This window comes from Lytechinus pictus, chromosome 2, assembly GCF_037042905.1.
Source record: "Lytechinus pictus isolate F3 Inbred chromosome 2, Lp3.0, whole genome shotgun sequence".
In the NCBI taxonomy this organism is placed as follows: Eukaryota; Metazoa; Echinodermata; class Echinoidea; order Temnopleuroida; family Toxopneustidae; genus Lytechinus; species Lytechinus pictus.
In genome coordinates, this window is record NC_087246.1 from 16302143 (window position 1) to 16324783 (window position 22641).

Here is a 22641-nt window from a genome sequence, read left to right on the forward strand (position 1 = left end):
GAGACGTTGGCTTTCAGTGTGCTCTATTATATCAGGGAATTGTAAGTGAATATCAAGGAACCTGGTGAAATAGGATAGAGCCTACCTGACTGAAACTTGGTCAGTCCAGGCATGCTACTACACTCCACCTAAATGGTTTCCTTGACATTCAGACAAATATGTGTTGTTCTGTGAAAAGCCGGTGGAAATGCAACCCAAACATATCTTGTATGCATGACCACAGTATAATCGCTTGTCATATTTTGCAAGTGTTGGCTTGAGCAATGGGCATGGATCTCACATATTTTGATTTTTTTTTCAAGTTCCATTGTTGGGAAGGCTCTCATTCTGTTGTGTTTAAGTCTTAATCCAGGGAATTGGTTGAATCATGCAGGTTTTCATGTTCATTGTCCGGAACCCTGAACATAATAGTTGATAGTTGCCAAGTTGCATTTACATTGAATGGAGGGGGAGGGGTGAAATTGCTTCTTTGATGATGTTATGTGGGCAAAGGTGATTCAGATTGTTGTGATTATTCATTAGTGGTTTGGGGGTCTGAAAAATTTCAAAGGGAAGGGGATGGATAGATTGATAGAAATACATAATAAAGATCATACTTTAAATGTGTTGGGGTATTTTTGACCTGATGATGACTGTTGTGATGGTAATAATGATGTTGGTCGTAATGATTGTTGTGATGGGTGTTGTCACTGGTGGTGGTGATGATGGTAATCGTGATCCTGCCCCGAAAGAGAGATGAAAATGATGGTGATGATTTTGGTGGTGGTAATGATGGTGATGGTGGTGGTATAAATGATGGTGATGGTTTTGGTAATGGCGAAAGGTGTATAAGGGTGATGGTAATAGCGCTCATCATAATGTTAATTTGATATGATGAAAGTGATGATCTTGAGGATTTTGATGGTAACTGTGGTGAAGATGATGGTGGTGAAAAGTCATATTGATGATAGTGATGAATATAGAATTATAATGATGGACCCGATCATTAATCATGCATACTTTTAAACAATGTTCTTGACGAGACCTTGTGGGTGAATTGCTAGATAAATCAAGAGTACAGGCATGCATATTGTAGCCAATTGTTTGTTAAATTGTGCATTCATCGATTACATGTTTAATAAAATACCTCTTCACTACGTTCCATAAAATAAAAGGAGTCCATATTTTTTAATAGAAAAGGGGTCTAACCTTGCAGAAAATTTGGTTCCAAAATAATATTTTTAATTGCAGACTGGCTGAATTCATGATTAAAATGTAATAAAATGTCATTATGAATCTTCTCATACTTATGAAAAAGCCAAGTGAATTATTTCATTCTGAACCGATATGGATAGCCTCAACCTCGACAAATGTTCTGCATACTTTAACTAACATTCCAGTTTAATAAAAAGTGATTAACAATTTATGAATATTTCTTTCCAGGAATTCCGTTAATCTGCTAACGCCCTTCAATACTTAGAATCCTGTTTGCACAATAATATGTTGCTATGTCTTGTTAGACTCGTTCTTGTTAATTGTTGTTTTTTCATCGGCCGACCATATTGGCGTACAATCGGCTAATAAAGAATTTAATGTAAAAGTCTGGAATTAGATCAGACACGCGTCTGGTATGTATTCAGGTTGTAAAGAACATCCTTAGTCTAAAAGGTATGCACTGAATGTTCGTAAACATGTTAATTACTAAAATATATCCAGGCACTTCTCAAAGCAATCCATTCACTTATTCGCGCGTGACTGAAGTATTCAAATAATCTGCGAATGTTCTTTCCTGCAGACGGTTAACAGGTGCTTTGCATTCATCTTTGAAATTTGACTTGGAACCCCCCCCCCCCTAAAAAAAACCTTGCAAATTATTTGTTGTCCCTGACTTGTTGCTATGTCCGATAGTCTTCCGGTGTTTTCAAGAGCAACCACGTTAATAACTGAATACTTAATGTAAGCCTAATTAATTTTAGTTGTCCCTATCATACAGTTAACATGTCTATATATGACAGCTTTATATCATATATTATATATAATTGCAATTTCGTTAAAAAAAAACAGGATTATTAATCAAACTCCAAAGACTGTGAACATGGTGTAAAGTTGTAAGAGTCAATGAACTCAATACATTCAATATTTACCAAATAGGACATTGACCCGATAAACCTCCGAGAAGGTGGAATTGTTTACAAGCAAGAACCTCAAACTCAAAAGCGTCGCCATTTATGATTACAAAATACATTGAATTTTTCTCGAAACTCGCCCACTGTTAAGTGGTGTGGAAATGTTATGAGGGTGCACATTTCATAGAAACACTGAAATTGAAAAGATGAGTGATTCGTTCTTGCAAACTCGTAACCTTGTCAATTCTATCGACTAATATTATTGAAAGAATCTAAATCTCGAGAGAGAGAGAGAGAGAGAGAGAAGTACTCGTAAAGTTTTTCACACTCACATTGTTGTTTTTTCCTAATTAGAATTTCTCTGAGGTAAACTTGACCCTCAATCATTGTTGAATAACCCACTGTATCTGTAAATTGTAGGCCCGATCTACCTTTTTTCAATTTTCTGGATCAATATATCGAAATAACTGAATGTGATTTTACTTGAGTGTAGTATGTTTGTGGACAGTGTAAAGTGTGTCCCATACGTTAATTGTTGATATATCACAAAATTATAATCATAAAGGTCTTTGAAAATTGATATTTTTTGTTTGTTTGTTTAATGGAGAAAAATCAAACACGTATAAGAATGCTGAATTATTTTTATCAAAATAGGGTGTAAATAAGTTACATTTGACATCTTTGCGTAATTTCACAAAACAGTTTTATTCGATCACTGATTGGATCCTGATCAGTAATATGTAAGTGAGTGAGAGAACTGATGACTAATTTTATTTAGATAGGCCTACTTCAATTTTACCTCTTTATAATGTGTAACAAATTTGATTCCTCCCTGAACGTGTGGAAATATTAATGCTGTAACACACTGTGACTCAATGGAGAGTTTAGCTTTCGTAAAATCTGAAGAAAAAAAATGAAATAGTGAATGTACAATAAAATACGAAAGAATTAGGGAGTTCGTGACGACTATCGACTCTTATTTGCATATCACTCTGTTGTACATATTACTGTTAAGAGAAGAATAAAGGGAACGTTAGATTATAACTTTTACTCCTTTAAACATGACAGCAAAAGTGTAGCTTACATCATGTCACGTCAGAAAAGCTGAAGAGGAGACATACGGTAAATACGATGTTTACCGAGTTCAAATAACTCCCTCAGTACCAAACCAAAAATGTTACAAGTTTGTGGTTTGCCGAAATCGGCATTCTTATAAAGGCATTGTTATTCTTAATCGGCGGCATATTGCCAAGATTGTGTTATCTTTCTATCCCTATGACCCATGTCTGCATCATGTAACTGATAGTGGCATCTGCATGCAGATCGGGTCTGGGAAGGGGAGGTCCCGGGCCCGGGGGGGGGGCCACTTACATTGACGAGTGGATACCATGCGCGACCAAAAAAAACACGTAAAAAGGATGTCTTTTTCAAGATAGGGCACGTTGCGTACGTAACGTGATAAGGGTGTCAGAAACATAAAAATATTGAAAAAAGGGTATCTATTTCGCTCGGAAAAATATACGTGTTTATGGTCAAATATGCGGGGATGATAAAACAAAATCAAAATGTTTTATAAAGGATATCCTTTTTGCCCCAACACTACGTGTTGAGTCCGATTTGCGCGAGGTGTGGAAGGTAGGGTCGTACTAAACCAAAATAATGGTGTGAATAGGTAAAACCGACGACCGACGGACCCGTGACATAACAATAAAATATCGCTGTACTTGTTTAGGGGTTCATTTCAGGGAATACTTGCCAAGAGTATCGTTTTGTTGGGGTGCATATGGAATACATCGCTGTACTTGTTTAGGGGCTCAATTCTGGGAATACTTGCCAATAGTATTTGTTTCCAATATTTGTTAAGGGTAGGGTTTCACACGCCAATACTTGTTAAGGGGTGTACTTTCAGAACATGGAAAATACGTGTTTAGGGTGCTTTTCAAGACCCCGTGGTCGCGCATGGTATCCACTCGTCAATGGAAGTGGCCCCTCCGGGGTCCCGGGGGGGGGGGGGCACTCGACCAAAAAAGTAGTAGGTATGTGCCGCGGGCGAGACAAAAAACGGGGGCCTTGGAGTGGGCTTATTGTAAAAAGGAGGGTCCTCGGAACGGGCTTCGGAACTACAAATGTTTGTGAAAATGGGGGTCCTTGGAACGGGTCGCCTGCATGTGAGTGCGTATGCATCCCTATGATGGAACGTGCGTGCAGCTAGCCGGGCGGCACGGGCGCCGGGTGCGCTAGCGCAGAGGCGATGGTCGGACAGCGCTCTGCGGCCGCTTTTCACCAAAATTGCAGCTCATTGTAGCAGATCAATACGGCCGGAACGGCGTAACAGAAAATATGCGAAGCTTTGGAGCGGCTTTCTTTGTTTTTTTTTCTCAATAAGACAAAAATGCTACGCCTTGGAACGGAAATTTGAGTGTAAAAATGGGGGTCCCCTCCGCGGCACATACCCACTATGCATTATATACTGAGTGCCCCGCCCCCCCCCCCCCGGGGGGGGGGGAGGTACAGGTGTATGTGCCCCATCCTATTATATTTATCCAACGTTGTGAGGAGAATAGTCCCCCGGCTCTCCCTTTTCCTATGGGTCCTTCGAGGCTGCAATGATAGGTTCCACTGTTTTTGTTGGATAAGATTGTTTCTTTCTTTGTCCCCCCCCCCGGGGGGGGGGGGGGGCAGTCAAATACATTGCTGCACACACGCGTGAATTTTCAAACACCCCCTAAACGAGTTTTCTCTGTGTGCAAAATAACCCCCTAAACAAGTTTTTCGCGGGCTTTATTTACACATTTTGGCCCCTAAACAAGTTGTCGCCAAAATATGACCTCGGGGGGAAAAGCTTGGGGGAGAAAATACCCTAAATACGTTTGGCTAGTCTTAAAAAAAAGCTTTGGGGAAAAAAACAAACCCCTAAATACCTTTGACCCCGCGATTGACCATAGACCAGTCTTTCAAAACCACCCTTTTTCTTGAAAATCCGTGTTTTTGATACCCTTAACGAGTCCACGCGCGGACCGCGTCCAAAACTGAAAAAACACCCCTTCAAACGTTTTTTTGGTCACGCGTGTGTACAACAATATATTTGACTGCCCCCCCCCCCCGGGGGCACCCCCTTTATACTTTTAGTAAGGCCTCCTTTATTCCATTCTGATCATCATAAGCGTGATTGCTTTTTTGTGTTTTTATAGGAGACTCTGATGTTGAGCTAGTTTTAATACCTTATGACTAGTGACCCCTTTTCCCTATTATGACTAGCGAACTTTCGGGTATAGGATTTTACACGTTATGACTAGCGGTCCTTATGACCAGTTAGTATTATGACTTATGGTCCTTATGACTGGCGGGCTTACCCCCTTCTAAAAATGGGTGCACTTAATTCTTATTAAATTTAAAGGGTATCTATATACGATACAATTTATTCGCCAAAAAAATGCCCTGCATGTGTTGACAGAAAAAGTTTACTTCAATCAGTAGGGAGTTGGGATCCTGACAGCTGAACAAGAGGCGGACCGTGAGATCCTCCTCCCCTTGTCCTCTGCTCATCGTCTGTCATCGCTTCTTGGACGCCACTACATAGGGATGCTATACTGAAGTTGGTTTGTGTTTTCAAGGCAAATACCACATCTTTTCCATTTCTCTGATCCCCATGAAAATCATAAAGAAAGAAACTACTAACTTTATTTCAAGAATCTATTTTGGTTTGGATGTAATATAGGAGCGAACAAACGACTGCCTGTAATATAAGTTTTATTTTTTTACAGCACAATATACAAATATTAAAAAACAAGTTTTCTTATACAGTGCGCAGTCGGTGGCGTAATGAGTTAAAAATGTTATATTAAGGGTGCCAGCCATGATGGATGGATTTCACTTGACAATGAGGAGAAAATTAGAATATTTCATATTTCATACAATAAAATACATAAGAGATAGTGAGTGGATGACGTCATCAGTCTCCTCATTTGCATACCGACCAGGATGTGCATACAACTGTTTTGTGAAATCAAACGTAACTTTATAATGTCATAACTTTCTTATTCTACATCCGATTTTGATGAAATTTTCAGTGTTATGCTTGTTTGATTTTTCTCTTTTTATTCAAATCAACATTTTGTTGGGGTGGACTTGTCCTTTAAAGACACATGAAATTCAGTGAGAAAAATATGTCAGGAACCCCACCCCCCCCCCCCAAAAAAAAAACCGCAAGTGAACAGAATAATGAATGGTATCATCCTATTCAGACTCTAGAAAACGCACTGCGCCTCCCCGGCCAAGGGCCCTCCTCACCCCTCATTATCTCTACATTGGGCCATGATAATTGTATTTTGTTGAAAGTGAAATGAATGAAAATGAATGAAAAAAAAATGACCACGCAACGACAATGTATGCACAAAACTGCATGACGAATGAATAGGCCTGCAATGCAGCCCTTTTATCTTCAACAACTTTCAAAGAAAAAAAGCGCATCCCTAATTCGTAAAAATAAAACATGCAAAATAAGTGTCGCTTCAAATCCACCTGTTAGCTCAGAATTATTAGCCACGAGACAATTTTACCGGCTTTGTATAGACCCTTCTCTGCAAAACAACAACGATAATCTATCAAAAACGTTGAACATCTTCACTAATTGCCATTCATCTACTGATACAAAGTGTTTATATATAACCCTAAAAAAATCAGAAGAAATAACATTCAACAGTATATTTGATTGCAGATTTACCGATGGAACGAAAGACCTCTGTCAACAGCGATGCATTGAACTTATTTGCCACTGTCTCGATAACAACAAAGTTTATGAACAACTGTTCTCTACTCTATACCCAAGGAGATTTCTCTATGACTCTATACTCTACTTTTTTTTTCTCCCCCTCCTTCTCTCTCTCTCTCTCTCCCCTCTCCCCCTCCCCCTATCTCTCTTTCGCTCTCACATTTGCACTATTTTGTTCAATATTTTGTTCAATATTTTTTACCAAGAACCCTCCATCCTAAACTGCATACTGAAACATTAAGAAAAAAAGAAGTTATTTCAATAGGCCTGGGGCCTGTACCCTTGGGACCGACCACCTTGCCTGTATAAACGTGCTATTGAAGTACGTGTTACAGACACTTTACAAGCTGTATAATTATCAAACTATTAATTCCCTCGAGTGTTATCAATGTACTGTCCGTTGATAATAATAATCCACTAAACCAATACTGAGCGCAGACCTTTGGTACGAAACTGCCATATTAGTATTTTCTTTTTTATTCCCTGATTACAGCACAGATACAAGACGCAGTGTGAAACATTTTATATATTCGTATAAACAACATTCACACGAAGTCCCATTCACCACCGAAAAGGAGGCTGCCAGATTCTTCGACAGCTCACAGCTTAAATTAAAAGTGAGTATGCATGGTAACGAATAAATTTTATTTTTATATAATCATTCTTCTAAGTAAAGCTTCATCATCCGCTTATGCTTGTTTGGTCATCGTCATCTTTTGCAAGCAAAATGTAAGTTGAAGAAAAAAAAAGTTATTTCACAAGTATGACTAGAATTATGCCACATCATGGGTCAGGCGCGTAGGCCGACCAGAGGTCATGATAAAAATTGTTTTTCCCAAGATCAGTTGCCGAGAATCATGGATTAAAGTTAACCCACGTTTGTGAATTTGGATTTATAAAACCTTGATATAGTCCCAGTAATTGATTAGTTAAAGGGTAGTTAATGCACCCATTGTCCACAACTTTGAGGATGGACTTGGCAAGTACATGATCAAGTTTGACGCTGACCGGCGCTGACCCACCAGGACATGATCCGGCCAAGAAAGAGAAGGAATTTGGAGTTGAATACAGAGTCTTAAAGGGATGCCCCTGGCTGAAGATATTTATATCTCATTAAATAGAGTAAAATTCACAGAGCAAATTGCTGAAAATTTGATCTAAAGCGGATGGCAAATATATATAACAAAGTTGTTAAATTTTAAAGATTTGCATTATTCCGGTGACTCAGTTCTAGGCATGTCTTTATGAATATTCATTAGGTGGGCTGATAATGTCATATCCCCACTTGTTATTTTGTATTTTATTATATGAAATTAGGTTTATTCAAAAAATTTATACCAAGAACTAAAACAATTGGATTGACAACTGATTAAGTGCATTAGTTATTTATTGCCGCAACTTATTTTATCATAACGGAGACACATCATTTACACATTAAAAAAATTGAAACCGTTGCAGGGTTTCAGCGCCCCTCCTCGATAATGTTATTTAGAACAACATGAGTTATAGTGATTGTACATTCGAAAGCTTTCTGCGAGCATTATATCCTGAATTGTTGTTTAATTCGAGTGGCGTACAGATGGGGGGCACTTGCCACCTCTCCCCATTTTTCACGACCAAGAAACGGAAAGAAGGGGAAAGAGACAAAGGAGTAATGTCAAAATCTATTTAAAAAAATGATTTTTGTAATAAAAATGGTGATCTTTTTTTAAATTTTGCCCGATACGCCATACTGGCCCCCTCATTTTTTTTGGTTCATATGCCACTGTTTCATTCCATGTCTGTGAATCGGTTTTAACGTAAAGATTCGAAAGAAGATAGGAAGGCGAGACTTTAATTTGGAGATATCAAATTTTAGATTACATCTTTCACCCGAAATGTTTCATGACTCTCTCAGTTTATCTCACAATGAATTTAACTTCGACAAACATTATGATTTACTAAAAACTAAAAGTATAGTTCTTTTCTATATCGCACAAAGATAAACTGTTTTTAGCAAGGAATGGCTATATCCATTAGAGTATTTTTAGGGTATATAGTATGAGCTACTGATTTTCATCAACTTCATTATCACCACAATACGTAAGCCAAAAAGGTAAAATGAGATATATAACTCATGCTTTTAGCAGGGAAGTGTTATAACACTTCCCTGCTTTTAGCGATGCCCTAAATTAAAACGCATCTCCAGATTGTGATACAATTTTCTGATCAAAGCAAGTTTCTAAATTACAGACGTTTTCGTTCCTTTCGGGAAACTTCGGTACTTATCGTCGGGTCAACCCGTTGCCACGGACACAGAGACGCTTCAATCTGATCCTACGATAACCCAATATGACCCCGACATATCCAGGGGGTAAACATGAAAGTCAAGCTCGAAACGATTCGGGAAAGGGCATTGAAAAGAAATGACCTTCGTGTAATCATGTGACACTTCTATACAACCTGTGTGTAGAGAGAGATACTAGGATGACAGGTGCGCGTACTTTTACCCGATTATTGCACGTGATATATGCAAAGTAACCCATCACCGATGATGACGATGCTGACAGTTTTACGTGGACATTATGGAAGGATGCAATGGGAAATGACTTATCGATCGACAGGTGAATAGTTTTGATTGAACAGATTGATTGAAGGAGATGCAAAACTCAGTGACAGGTGGGAGGAGAATTTGTTGACATGCATGGAAGACGAGAAACTTGGGCGTTTGTAATTGGGTACTATACGTCTTGTGTCAAGTTCAAAGCATATTTTGTTTGTGGTAAAATAACCATCCAGTTGATGAAGACAGTTCTTGGACGAGAATGGGAAGGATAAATGTGAGGATGAGATTTAGGGGAGATTAACACCTTCTGCATAGGTCATTAATAGGGTGAGCGAGAAAGAAGAAGAAGACGATGATGATTTATTATTCCATAACCGACATTGAGTTTTCATGATTTCGATGGGAGGAGGTAAGTGAATGTTCTGCTGATATGTATCCCGTTGCACACAAACTGAGTTGGAATTGACATGATGAAATTTCATAAGCTGGTGAACAGAGCAATTTAGTTTCGGTCATTCAAAGCATATAGAGCTATAGCTTCATGTTCAAAGTGAGGGAAATGGAGAGCGGAGGGGTGTGTGATAGTGGGTCCAAAAGGGAAGAATTGGCCCTTTGTCATATACCCGTCAATCAACAGTAGAATCCCTCCAACGCGATTGTTTGTGTATCTTAATCTCCAATTTAATTATGCCCAATTTGCTTCCTATTGTTCTAAGTCACTTTGTTGTCGAATGATTCCTGTCAATCACTCCTGCATTTCCCAACGTCAAGTTCCAATGTCACAACAAGGGCGTGCGTAACTTGATGTATCCATTTGTTTTACGTAATATGCAGCAACGTGGCCTTATACTTTGATCATGGAGGTAGTAAGAAATGCTTTGATAAATAATAATGGTTCCTACAGCTCTATCTGTCTATATACTGTTTCGATTTATCAATTCTAAGTTGTGTTTCCTTTCCCCTTTAAATCTCAAATGTTTTTCATTGATGATTGTCGAAATTGTGCCATTATAATCTGTGTACATTTCGAAGTGCGCGAAGAACAGCCATGGCCATACACAACGGAGACAGGGACAGCCCCTCCCCCCCCCCAAAAAAAAAAAGGTTTTAAAACCTAATTTGTATTGCATACTTCCACAAAATGCACGTCGAACGAACACTAAATCGTCCCCATTCAACCTTCAGCATTATGATTAGCCTTCATGATCGATTCACTCATAATTCGCTTATGTTTTTTTTTAATTGGACGAGGCTACATATATGGCATCTCAATCATATCCCTCCTAAAATTTCTAGGTATAAATGTATTTTCAGTAAAAGCCCTGGATTTTCGAGACACATACCTTCTTGACTTTTATCTAAGTTCCGTAATCAACAAGAAGGGGGAAATCAATTGTATTTTTTTTTAAGAAAACAAAATCGAAGGATATTTATGACGGTGAAATAGTGAAATTGACTGGTTGCCAAGTAATAAAAAGAGCCCTTTACCCCCCCCCTACTTGTCTTGAAAGACAATAGGTTTAATTGCGCGCATTAACACATTTCTAATGAAATGAAATACGATTATTCCCAAATATTATCCCTCATAACACAATAATTGATATTATTCGTTTTTCTTGTATACAATATTATTGTTCGGCAGACTGCGAACTTGTTTCATATAAAAATCAAATACTGCAAAGTGATAGAAATCCGAATCAATCCCTCAAACCTCGTGACTATACGCTTTGATGGATCCGAAAGACTGAAAATAAAGGGGGTCAAAACAGCCCCCTTTATGACCTCAAGTTCAAAGGAACAATAGTATGGAATTGACGGTTCATTCAATATAGGCCACACGCAATGCGGGGGAGACATAACTGACACTGTTAGTGATGGTGTTGATCGCCAAGCAAGATCTAAGACTAACAAACGCATATTTTAATGTTTATGATTTTCAGATCTGTTCCTGAAGGTTGTGTTGCCACCTACTCATGAATAACTTGAATTCAAGAAGAGACTTCGCCTTTCCTTTGTGGATAATGATGACAACGCTCAACAACGCTCTGCTCAACAACATTGCAACTGTTTCTAAACCAACTGAAAGACTATATAATATAGACTTCGCACTGTGACAATTGGATAAAAATGAAATTTCCATGCTAACAAAGCAATTCGTCAATCTCGTGAGGTTGCCGTGGAAACCGAAGGGTAGGATTTGCTGATTCCACATGACAAGTCGATGATCTTTGAACAATTTATTGATTTGATAATAGAGGGTTGGGCATTAATTGTATGCAGGTGTGGATATATCTGATGTATTGACATATCTGCACATTGATCTCAGTTATTTTCACATCCCAATCGGCACTTCGTTGCTCAACCGTGTTCATTGACCACGATCTCCAAGAGGAGGATGACCAGCGACCATGGAGAAGATCCTCAGCTTAAACTTCTCCTTCTTTCTCAACGACTGACCTCTTTAAAACGACAACGAGAGTACAACCTGAAGGACTTTGCTGTGGAAGATGAGGCCGTGAACGACATGGATGCCAATATTGATAAAGGGTTTAGTGAGGAGGGGAAAGAACAATCGGACGTTGATGAATTTCTATCTAAGCGATTCGTTGACGAGACAGACGATGAAACTTATAGTGAGAAAGAGAATGAAGATGAACTGGACGAGAAATACGTCGAAAGCGATGACGACCTCATAGCACCGTGGTCATTAATCCATGATCTTGAATCGTATGAAGGTGAAAGTGAAAACAACGACGTCGAAGAAGATAGCAATGGGTTAAGTCATGTTGCCTTCTCGAAGCACCTAATGATTGACAAACCTGAAGCAGAATGTGGCAAGACTGGGGTCGGATTCAGTCGTCTTGCCGACTACTATCGTTATCCTGAATTCCTACATAAAATTGACAGGACCAAAAACATTGATAGGGACAATGAAAACGACGGTGATTGTACCAAAGGAAGCGAAAATGACGACGAAGAAGCGACAGGTATGAAACGCCATGATCCATCTGATGAGAGCTCGCAACTACCCTCAAGAAAATCGGCGTCGAACAGGAAATCGGCGAGGAAGTCGGGTTTGAAGAAAAAAATCAGGCAAACTCTGTCTGGTAGGTTGTTGGATATTTCGGATGACGTCGCTGTATCTTCAGACGCGATGATCAGAATGGATACCCTCTTCCATCAATGTGTTTGCGCGTTTCCATGGAGATGCGAACATTCTATGCTCGCTCAGAAAACGGACGTTTATCTCAACGAGGATAAGATGAAGAAAATCTCGCGTTGTGGACATGGTGGAAGCATGGTCCATGGTGGAAGCGAGATAGAAAGTCGGTTATCTGGGCGTGGCGATTATCTGACGGGGTGGGGCCTATCTAAGAATGGAGCGGGTCAGTACGGATACGGAGGAGGTGGAAGAAAAGTTTCATCCGCCAAGGAATCGAACAGAAAGAGGAAGTATGACCCATTCATTCACCGAAATATCAGTGACAGTTCAAAATATACATTCAAGGTGAGCCCAATAACATGTTGCCTGCCTTCTTCTTTCAAGCCCATCTCCTCTCTTCCGTAGGTCCATGTCCCACCAAGGGGTGGATCTAAAGGACCGAGTGACCCCTCCCACACATACCCTTTCTGTTTTGTTTTGTTTTTTTATTTGGAATTTTTGTTATGTTTTCCCCCTTTTCTTTTCCTGTCTTTCTTTCTTTTTTATATTTTTACTTGGTATAAAAACGTGTGTACATCACTGCCCCTAACCCTACACACCCACCGGGCAATCCAGGATACGGATTCTTCGACCAGGAAATTGTTCCAATCTTTCTACTTCTACTGTTAGTAAACCACTAATGCTACTCCTATTACTATACTACTCCTCAAGTACTACTACTACTACTACTACTACTACCACTACTACTATTATTACTTCTACTACAACTAAAACTACTACGACTGCTGCTGCTTCTTCTACTACTACTACTCCTATATCCTCTCGTCACACTGCTTCTTCTATTATGTTAATTTATATATTACTGTATTACCACCACAACCACAATATTACTACATAATGCGGACAAGCCCCCCCCCGTCTACACTGTAAAAACGCTGTTTACAATTTTAAGCACGTTGTTTAAGCCCATAACTCTAATAACTATTGTTTAAACTTTTTTAAACAAATGTTTAAACTTTTTAAACAACTGTTTGAACATTTTAAACAAGTTGTTAAAAGTTTAAACAACTTGTTATTGTTAGAGTGACAGGTTTGAACAATGACTTTGTGCTATTTTCTTTTACTGTGTACTGGCGGCGGAAAAAATTAAAATGAGAAAAAAATAATAAGAAATGGGAAGGAAGAAAAGGAGAATCTAAGCTTTTGCTTCGCTCTCGCATTATTTGATTAGTGAGATATGTATCTTCTTCCGAAATCCCGAAAAATCCTGAAAACAATCAAATTTTCAGGTCAGTATATCAAATATTAAATCGCACACTTCACGTTTGCATTATTTGGATTAGTGAGATACGTATCCTCTCCATGAGCCCCTGCAAAAAAAATCATTAAATTGTAACTTGTTCAGGTCAGTATATTAACAAAATTAGCTTGCGCTTCGTACCCATATGAATTGTGTGCTTTGATAGGTCTACGTATCTTTTCACGATTACAATAATTGCTTCTCAGGTCTTTATACATGAAATACCCCCCCCCCAAAAAAAAAAAGGCAGCTTATTTGTTTAGGCCCTACTGTGATACAGCACCTTGTTTGTATAAAAATGTTAAAATGCACTTAGTCCCCCGGACTACCCCCCCCCCCCCTTCATCCCGAAAATCCCCCAGCATTTAGCTATAGCGGGCAACCTTGGGAAAATGTGGGAATGTTTTTTGTTCGCCCCCCCCCCCCTGGCAAAAGCTGGATTCGCCCCTTCTACAACAACAACAACAACTACTACTACTACTACTATTACTAATAGTACTACTACAGTACTGCTGCTGCTACTACTACTACTACTACTACAACTACTACTATACCACCACCATGAATACCGCTACAGGAGGGGGGGACAATGAATAGGACAACGACTAACTTTAATAACTTTGTCTTGTTTCCGTCACTGAACAGCATTACCAAGACTGGCAGGCTTATGTTGATGAGTACCGTCGATATTACAGTGTAGGACAGACAGGAAGGGCGATGAAGTCACATCAGATTCCCGAAGGTGGTGGTCGTCGTGAAGCCGTCGTGATCGTAAGAACACTGTCCGAGAGCTTGATCCGACCACGGATACAGGAATGTAACATTCCTAATTGGTATGTGCTTCATTTTGTTGGTTTAATTTAGTGTGCGAATTTCAACAATAAAATATCACCCAAAACATACCCCAGTCCAATATACGAAATGATAAAGAATAAAAATGAATAAAATGCTGTAGGAAAAACCTACAAAAATGTGACGCTGTGGTTTCTCAGTTACATAGTTTCCGAGTTTCAATACCCCACAACGCGTCCTCGGAATAAAATGAAATCATTCTATGGCCGTGAGCTGGTGGGGAGAGGCGTGGTCGAAAGTATTAGTAGTTGAATGAAGGCTGTCACTGAAGATCATTATCAAAATTAATAAAATATAGAGCCATAAAGAATTCATTTCACTGCCGTGTTTAATTGCTTCGAAACTGAAGGGTAGTGAATTAAGGACACCAGAATTCTATATTGATATTGGGAAGATTTCTTCTATGTTGCTGCATTCTGTTAAAATGGTCAGGTTGTTACAATGTTTCTTTTAGCCAGTCACTAATGATGGTAACCGGGGGGGGGGGGGGGGGCATTGGGCGTTTGCCTCCCCTTCCGCCCCGAATTTCGAAACCGAAGATAAAAATGAAGAGTAATTTTTAATTGTAAGTTCTTGTCCCCTCTCCCACCTCCAAAAAAAAATTCCTGCCATTAGTACAAATGGGGTAGCACAGTCTGTTTTTGGCTGTTACTAGTCGGCCTAGTACTAGTATTCTATAACTTTCTCCTGTTTCATCCTAACAGGGATGATTTTACGGACCTGAGCACCACGCCAATGCGACCACTCCACATTGGCCCAGGATATAGGTCAGGCAAGGTACCAGACCTAGGTGTCACGTGGTTAGCTGCAGCTACGGCCCACCATCACGAGGTCCCTGCAGACTATCGGCATCCTGCCAGCAGGCACATCAAGTTGTCCAATATCCGTCAAGCTGATGCTATGACTACGCATATCAAAAAGCGCCACCAACAGACTCTGCTAGAAAGCAGCTCGTCGACACCCAGGGTGGGAACCATCCTCCCTCACGACGCCGGCATGACTATCCCTATGGAACCTCTCCACATTGTCGAAGACTTTCGAAAGGGTCCTCGGAAGGAACGACTTACTGCCGACATGCAACCGATCGGGTGTCGATTTCTGGCGAGTTGGCGTCCGAACGAGAGCACCCGTGTGAGGAGCGCCAAAACGCGATCGAGGAAGAATAAGTCATCCGACGGCATACAGACAGATGAGGGCTCATCACCTCATGGCCAGATGTACAGTAAACAGAGCGGGAAACAGAGTTCCTTGCAGCCGTTGAGCAAAGGGCAAAGTCAAACTCGAGCGGGATTTCTAAAGTTGTTCACACCTCCAAAAGGACTTGATGTCTTTCATGTTCCGTCAGGATCTGATGACACAGGCCAAGTGAACGACACTACCAGAATATCAACAAGTGAAATCAAAGTCAAAGGTAAATCATCGCCTGCTTCTACAAAATGGACAAACATGTCGAATTCTGCAGGAGACAAACGTTCTAGGTCAGATTCGCATGACAATTCAGCCTCGGGTAAACGCTCGGCCACCAAATCGGGAACACTTGCCAGGAGACCTACCGCAAGGCTTAATAACGAACCACAGACTCCTCAGAAGGAGCTCCTGCACGTGAGAGGGGAAAGCAAGAAGAACAAACAGCAAGACGTCCAGTCAAGGGATGACAAAATCACGGAGACGCAATCAAGTTCCAAAGAAGATATTGGAGTATTTGCCAAGACGAGAATCAAACTTGTTGCTCCTTTCGCTCAACCACTAACCCAAGACAACGTGTTGATTGGAAGTCCATACATGACGACTAGTCCTCATTTTGGAAGCGAGGAACTATCCGTTACTGTCCAATCAACTGGTTGACCTGCTCACTAAACTGTCATATAACAAGATAGCCCTCGAACGCGACTCAACATTCTCCAAACTGAATACAAGAAACTAAATTTTTGATATCCGTCCAGGTTTTAATTGTACAGCATTACATTCTTTGTAAAGACGTCGATCTGCAATTTGACATTAGGGAGTTTTATTCCCCCCCCCCCCCCCGGTGCCCCCTGAAAAAATTGGCGGAGCAAAAAAAATGAAGGAAAAAAAAGGAGAAAGAAGAAAAGAAAAAGACGGAGAAAGACAGAAAAGAAAAAAGAAGAGGAAGACGAGTAAATAAAATGATGTGAGTGGAAGTCTTGCAAAAAACACACAAATCGTTCATGATACTATATAAAAAAATTTGCTTGCGCTTCGCGCCCGAATTGCCTGTTCGATGAGATTCATATCTTGCTCAATAGGCTGATATGGGGCTTAAAATGTCAAGTTTTGAAGTCAATATACAAAACATATTTCAGCTCGGACATCGAGCTTTCATTATTTTTTTCATTTACAAATTTGAGTGCTCTGTAAAATATCCGTTTTATGGTCTACATATCAACATTTTAAGCTCACACTGCTTGGTCGCATTATTTGATTTGCCAAGTTCCTATTGTCTTCGTGTATTCCATAAAATTCTCAAAATATCAATTTTCAGATATGATTGTCAAACGTAGGCCAATAAGTTGGCGCTTCACGCTTGCATTATTAATGATACCCAATTAACCGTATCCTATTCATGATTTACAAAATATGAATAGTGTCCCGCTTTTAGGTCTAAAATCTCAATTTTCTTCCTCTCGCGCTTCGCGCTCGCATCAATTGCTTAGTTACATACCTATCCCATTTATGATTACAAAAAGTGCTTATAGAATGACCATTTTTTAGATCGGAATGTCAACAATTTTAGCACGCGCTTCGCGCTCCCATTATTGAAATATGTACCGTCTTCGTGGGTAACTGTAAACAGTCCTTAACATGTCTCTTTTCGATCATGCTAGAACGTTTATTAAAAATTTCTGCTCGCGCTTGGCATTCGCAGTAATTATCTAGTTGCATAGGCATCTTGTTCAGGATCACAAACATTGCCCAGAATGTTAAATTTTCAGGACAAAATACATAAAAGTTTTTTTTAAATTTCTCGCGCTTCGCGCTCGCACTTTTTTACATAGGACTTATGAGATTAGTTCATATTTATGTTGTTTATAAGAATAAAGCTAAGAAGTGACTGATTGGGGAAAATATAGGTGAAGATAATTTCGGGCCCCGTCCCCTATTGGCGAATGTCGGATCCGCCATTGCCCCTCCCCCCCCCCCCCAGGAAAAGATCCTATATATACGCCACTGATGCCCAGAGGATGCAGATACGATACAGCGGACGTTTAACGGATGATAATGGACATGAAACGTTTGTTGCTCGTATATTATGTTGTAGATTTACATCACGTACCCGGCGGAAAGTTCATCCGGTCTTAAAGTTTTGTGCAGCTCAAAACCATATAGAGATGGATGCTCGATGGATCCCTGGATAGAGCGTATGAAGCACGTACAGAATACAATGAGTACACAACGGATGCACAGCATTTTCCAACGGATGACACGACCCCCCCCCTCCCATTTTACATCCTCTTTGCATCCGTGATGGCAGTGGGACCGGGCCTTAAAGGGATGGTCCAGGCTGACAATATTTATATCTCAATAAATAGAGTTAAAATTCATAACGCAATATGCTGAAAATTTGATCAAAATCGGATAACGAAGTTATTGAATTTTAAAGATTTGCATTATTCTGGGCATGTCTTCATGAATATTCATAACTTGTTCTTTTGTATTTTATTATATGAAATTAGGTTTATTCGAAATTTGTCTATATACCAAGAACTAAAACAAAAACAAGATTGACACCTGATTAAGTGCATTAGTTATTTATTGCTGCAACTTATTTCATCATAAAGGAGACACATCATTTACACATTTATGAAATAATGAAACAATTATGATTTTATGTATTAACATAAGAAAAAGGAAAGTGGGGATGTGACATCATTAGCCCACCTAATGAATATTTATGAAGACATGCCTAGAACTGTTTCACCGGAAAAATACAAATCTTTCAAATTCATTAACTTTGTTATCCGATTTTGATCAAATTTTCAGCGTTTTGCTTTGTGAATTTTACTCTATTTATTCCGATACAAATATCTTCAGCCCGAAGTATATAACTGGCTTCCTCCCCTTCACCTCCGCATTGTATCATGATTAGAAACCACCCTTCCATTCCGTGCTGATGACTATTCTACGTTCTTATAGTGAGAAATATATTTGTCTAAATTTGTACATCTCTATTACATGAGTTGTGAAGAGAAACCGCTGAAGATACTGGTTATTTTCGTTTGCTTGTCTTTTTATAGAGCAAATGCTTGTATTTGTTTATCTTTGATTAAAAAATATAATACATACAGAAATATCAATTTGTTTTCTTTGAAATGCTGTTTATACCTCAGTCACCTTTCCCCTACGGAGAGTCGAAAACAGTCTTCTTTTTTTATGTTTAAACGGCCGTTTTCGACTCGCCTGACGGCCGCCATTGGGGAAATGTGACTGAGGTTAATGAACAGATAAGGCCGCGTATGATGTGGCCCCGAATGGTAGTGCGGTGGAGATTGGATGTGTCATTCTTCACTGCTATTTTGTGCATAATCAACTCCTCATTCCCAGAGTCTGCCAGAGACGATATCATTTAACTGCCACAAAGCTGTTTGTTCATCACTTTCAATAAACCACTAGAAATAAAAATGATAAAAAAATCAAGAGCAAAATATTGTTTATTAGTAAGGATATTTTCGAGTTCGCAAAATTTATGAAATCCTAATTTGGCAATGCTTCCCAGTTCTCAAGATGATGAATATAATTGGTATTCCAAATAATAGACATTCACCTCTGTTAAACAAAAAAGCCATGGGTACAAGCTTTGAAAAGATGGCAGTAAATATGACATGTATTTTCGAAAGCGAAGCAAGCCAACAAAACAAAAACAACATTCAATTTTGACAAATAACTCCTCATGTCTTAGCTCTGGCATATAAAATCAAATTAATTCAAAATAAAAATGACGGAGATGACGTTAAAATTGCATTACAAAGATTTATAATGCTAGTCCCCACCAGCATGTACGAGGAGAGTGTTTGCACGTTGATGGTGCAAGAAGTCAGACGGGCATTATAATACAAGTGGAACCCCGTCCCATTAACCCTAAAAGGACTGGGGGCATGATTCCCCCCTCCTCGGCGCTTCGCGCGATATTTCTGAAAGTAAAAAGATAGCGCCGCAAATTTTATGACTTTTTTTGAAGTCTCGCGCAACTTTTTAGACCAAATTCGCGACATACGGGTAGAGCATCGCGATGCCACGTGACTTTTTTACGAGACAATGTCATGCCAAAAATGGTTCATTTTTATACTTTGTGTACAAAGTCTATTAAGGGAGATGAAATTCATAAAAGGGTGACTTTTTTTCGTTCTAATTGGTCTGCTTCATTTATTTAGAGTTTAATTTAGTTGTTAAATGGTCTGTAGTAATTTACATTGAAAACAAAAGATGAAAAACAAAGAAATACATAAGAAATTCTAAAAACAAAGAAATACATAAGGAAAAAATGACTTTTACAATTTTCCTTTGTGGAAAGATGACATCTGAGAACAAAGAGGAAAATTTGAAGTGATATTGGATGTTCAATTTGCAAATAATGTTTTTCACGAATAAATTTGCATATTTTTATTCATAATAAATAAAAAATTATTTTCAGATTCTTTTTTATACTGGCTTGTGGTAAAAAAAACGTGTTTGCCAAATTTCGGCGCGATCGCGTGAACGGCGGCCGAGATCGGAAGGGGGGCATCACCCCCCCCCCCCCGTCCTCAATACATCTCAAATAGCCCAGTCCTTTTAGGGTTGATGGTGGGGCGCACATGCTTGTTATGTTTTCAGTTTTTAAGTGCCTGTGGTAGATAGTGTCTCTCAGTGGGAGTTCTAGGGGGTTTGGGTGACGCAAGCCCCCAAACAATTTGATAATAATGATGATGATGATGATAATGATCATTATAATGATTATCATAATGATAATAATAGTAATGATAATAATAGTAATGATAATAATGATAATAATAGTAATAATAATAATAATAATGAAATAATAATAGAATGCATTTTATGCTCCATTCCCGGTGGGTGTTTCATAAAGCTGTTCGTAAGTTAAGAGCGACTTTAAGAACGACTGGTGATCATTTCTTGTGGTAGAGTATATACCAAAATGTTCATTGGCGATGGTTTAGCGCGTAAGAAAGGATCACCAGTCGTTCTTAAAGTCGCTCTTAACTTACGAACAGCTTTATGAAACGGACCCCTGTTTGAGTATATGTAGGGCATATTGCAAGCTCCGAGTGCTGTTGTATACCCGTAATCCTAATGAATTGTAAAACAGTGGTTATTTTGCACTGCTTTAGCTCTCTTTACGGATTACTTTTTGTTCGTTCATTAATACCCCCCCCCCCCTACCCTTGATCCAGACGTTTGAGAAAAAGGTAGAAAACAAAAGGAGAGGCGTCGTGAACAAGGGCGGAAATCTCTCCCCAAAGGTAGGGGGGACCAGGGGCTGGAAAATTTGACAAGCAAAAAAAAAAAAAAAAAAAAGGGTTATCACCCCAAATGTCAGGTCATTTTGAATTAAATAAGGACATCTCGTACAAAATACATGTTGTATTTCGATTTTGAATGATGTATTTCTTCCCAAAATAAATTACAAAAAATAGTAGGGGGACATTAATATTGTGTCCCCCCTACTACTTGGGTAGGGGGACGCGTCCCCCCTGGGATTTCCGCCCATGGGTTGTGAACTCGTATATGTCGCTGCTCTGGGTGATAAGGGAAAAAAGAAATAGACATATGAGTTGCCGAGGAAAAATATAGAGAAAGGAGATAATGAGGGGTAGAGAGGGAGGGAGAGAAAGAGGAGAGAGTAAGGGGGGTGGGACCGTGGGAGTATATTTCAAAAATGGGGTATGCCTTATTATCCCGGGCCGACAACCAAATTTGTTAATTGGCATCTTTTACGAAGGGTACAGGACTGGTGTACTGTGCAGGTAGTTGCTCTAGCGCCACCTTTTGACAAATACATTCAAACTTGGGGTTTAGGAAAGTTGTAGGATGGACGAAAAGAGGACATATAAGCCGTATACGCTGATTTTTTTTTAGGCTGGTGGGGGGGGGGGGCATTTCGACTTTCAAAAAACAAAACACGGAAAACGAGTTATGGAAAAGACCGAAATTGTCAGTCATTTGGGCGCTTTAGCATTTCCTGATTAGTGAAATTGAAGGATTTTATACATGCCTTTTGAGAAAATTCCAGTTAAAAAAAGTTTTCAAAAATACTGGGAAGGGGGGACTCCCGTTGCGTATGGCCATGGGGAGAATATGAATTGGGAAAGGCAAGATTAAAAATGATGAAAACAAGGAGAAAGAGGAAAGAAAACATTGTTATATTATTTCTATTTGTTTATCCTGCTTTTAATTTGTTTATTTTTTATTTGACTCCTTACTATCACAATTTCACTCTGATATCCTTTAATCAGAGGGGAAATGGAAAACATAGAAAAGATAGATGTAGATTATAAAGTATAAGAAATAGTGATCAAGTCGCGGGAAAGACAGAATAGAAATTTCAGAATTAAAGAGCATGGGATGATCAAACCGAGGGAAACAAAGAATATATTGCAATGAGAGTTGCAGATTGAATTCGCTTTTCTATCTTACCCTCACACTTGTTTCCATAAATTCTCAATTAAACTTTTATTCCACTCCGAGTCACTCTACCACAACGTAGTACTTCTCCCTTTACCGTCTATACTTCTAATTTCCACAATCGTCCATATTCCTCTCATTTTCCACTCAATCACCCCCCCCCCCCCGACACTAGTTCTCATAAGACGTCAGAACACAATTCACATATACACTCACTTCATTTCATATATCACAAGGATAAATAAAGAGACTTAAGATGAGCAA

General features: G+C 39.3%; 1 protein-coding gene across 3 annotated transcripts; it reads left to right on the forward strand.

The window, feature by feature from the left end:
• The first annotated feature begins 7310 nt into the window (after positions 1 to 7310).
• LOC129254704 (uncharacterized) lies at positions 7311 to 19017 on the forward strand. 3 transcript variants are annotated; one of them, XM_054893211.2, is made up of 5 exons: positions 7440 to 7493; positions 9109 to 9830; positions 11362 to 12929; positions 14530 to 14717; positions 15441 to 19017. In XM_054893211.2, the coding sequence occupies exons 3-5, from the start codon at positions 11817 to 11819 to the stop codon at positions 16579 to 16581; spliced, it is 2442 nt and encodes an 813-aa protein (XP_054749186.2). In that variant the 5' UTR covers positions 7440 to 7493; positions 9109 to 9830; positions 11362 to 11816; the 3' UTR covers positions 16582 to 19017. The 3 variants fall into 3 exon arrangements, with proteins under 3 accessions (XP_063967167.1, XP_054749186.2, XP_063967176.1); XM_064111097.1 differs by lacking the exon at positions 9109 to 9830 and having other exon boundaries at positions 7311 to 7493; XM_064111106.1 differs by lacking the exons at positions 7440 to 7493; positions 9109 to 9830 and having other exon boundaries at positions 11257 to 12929.
• The last annotated feature ends 3624 nt before the right edge of the window (positions 19018 to 22641 follow it).

Coding starts and splice junctions, on each gene's coding strand:
- LOC129254704 (XM_064111097.1), top strand. CDS start 11,817: ATGACCAGCGACCATGGAGAAGATCCTCAGCTTAAACTTCTCCTTCTT. Junction 12,930..14,529: donor GTTCAAAATATACATTCAAG/GTGAGCCCAATA, acceptor GTCACTGAACAG/CATTACCAAGACTGGCAGGC. Junction 14,718..15,440: donor GAATGTAACATTCCTAATTG/GTATGTGCTTCA, acceptor TCATCCTAACAG/GGATGATTTTACGGACCTGA.